The 246-nt window shown below is 42.7% G+C and overlaps 1 protein-coding gene across 1 annotated transcript in view; it reads right to left on the bottom strand.

Annotated features, from left to right (window-relative positions):
• EMH_0037370 (uncharacterized protein) overlaps nucleotides 1-34 on the bottom strand; it is a gene marked incomplete at both ends in the record, with an annotated part of 6,773 nt that extends 6,739 nt beyond the window's left edge. The window contains one exon of the mRNA XM_013495173.1: nucleotides 3-34. Within this exon, the coding sequence (XP_013350627.1) occupies nucleotides 3-34 (32 nt within the window). The remainder of the gene's footprint in view (nucleotides 1-2) is intronic.
• Nucleotides 35-246: the final 212 nt, after the last annotated feature.

Genomic DNA, 246 nt, shown 5'->3' with positions numbered 1-246 from the left:
GCTGCTTCTGGTATATTTTGTGTGTCTGCTGCATGCAGTCGAGTGCATGCTAGTGTTTGTTGCTGCTGCTGCTGCTGCTGCTGCTTGCTGCTGCTGCTGCTGCTGCTGCTGCTGCTGCTGCAGTTGAGGGGTCTGAGCTGTGCTTGTCTTTGTTTGATTGGTTGCAGTGTATGTGTATTTGCATGCAACGAAAAAGAGTTAATAAAAGAAGAAAAATAAAAAATAAAAAAAACAAAAAAAAGAAAA

Source organism: Eimeria mitis, genomic scaffold (assembly GCF_000499745.2).
Source record: "Eimeria mitis Houghton genomic scaffold, Emh_scaff1456, whole genome shotgun sequence".
NCBI classification, from domain to species: domain Eukaryota; phylum Apicomplexa; class Conoidasida; order Eucoccidiorida; family Eimeriidae; genus Eimeria; species Eimeria mitis.
Note: the sequence above shows the minus strand (reverse complement) of the source record. Positions and strands in the feature narration are given on the sequence as shown.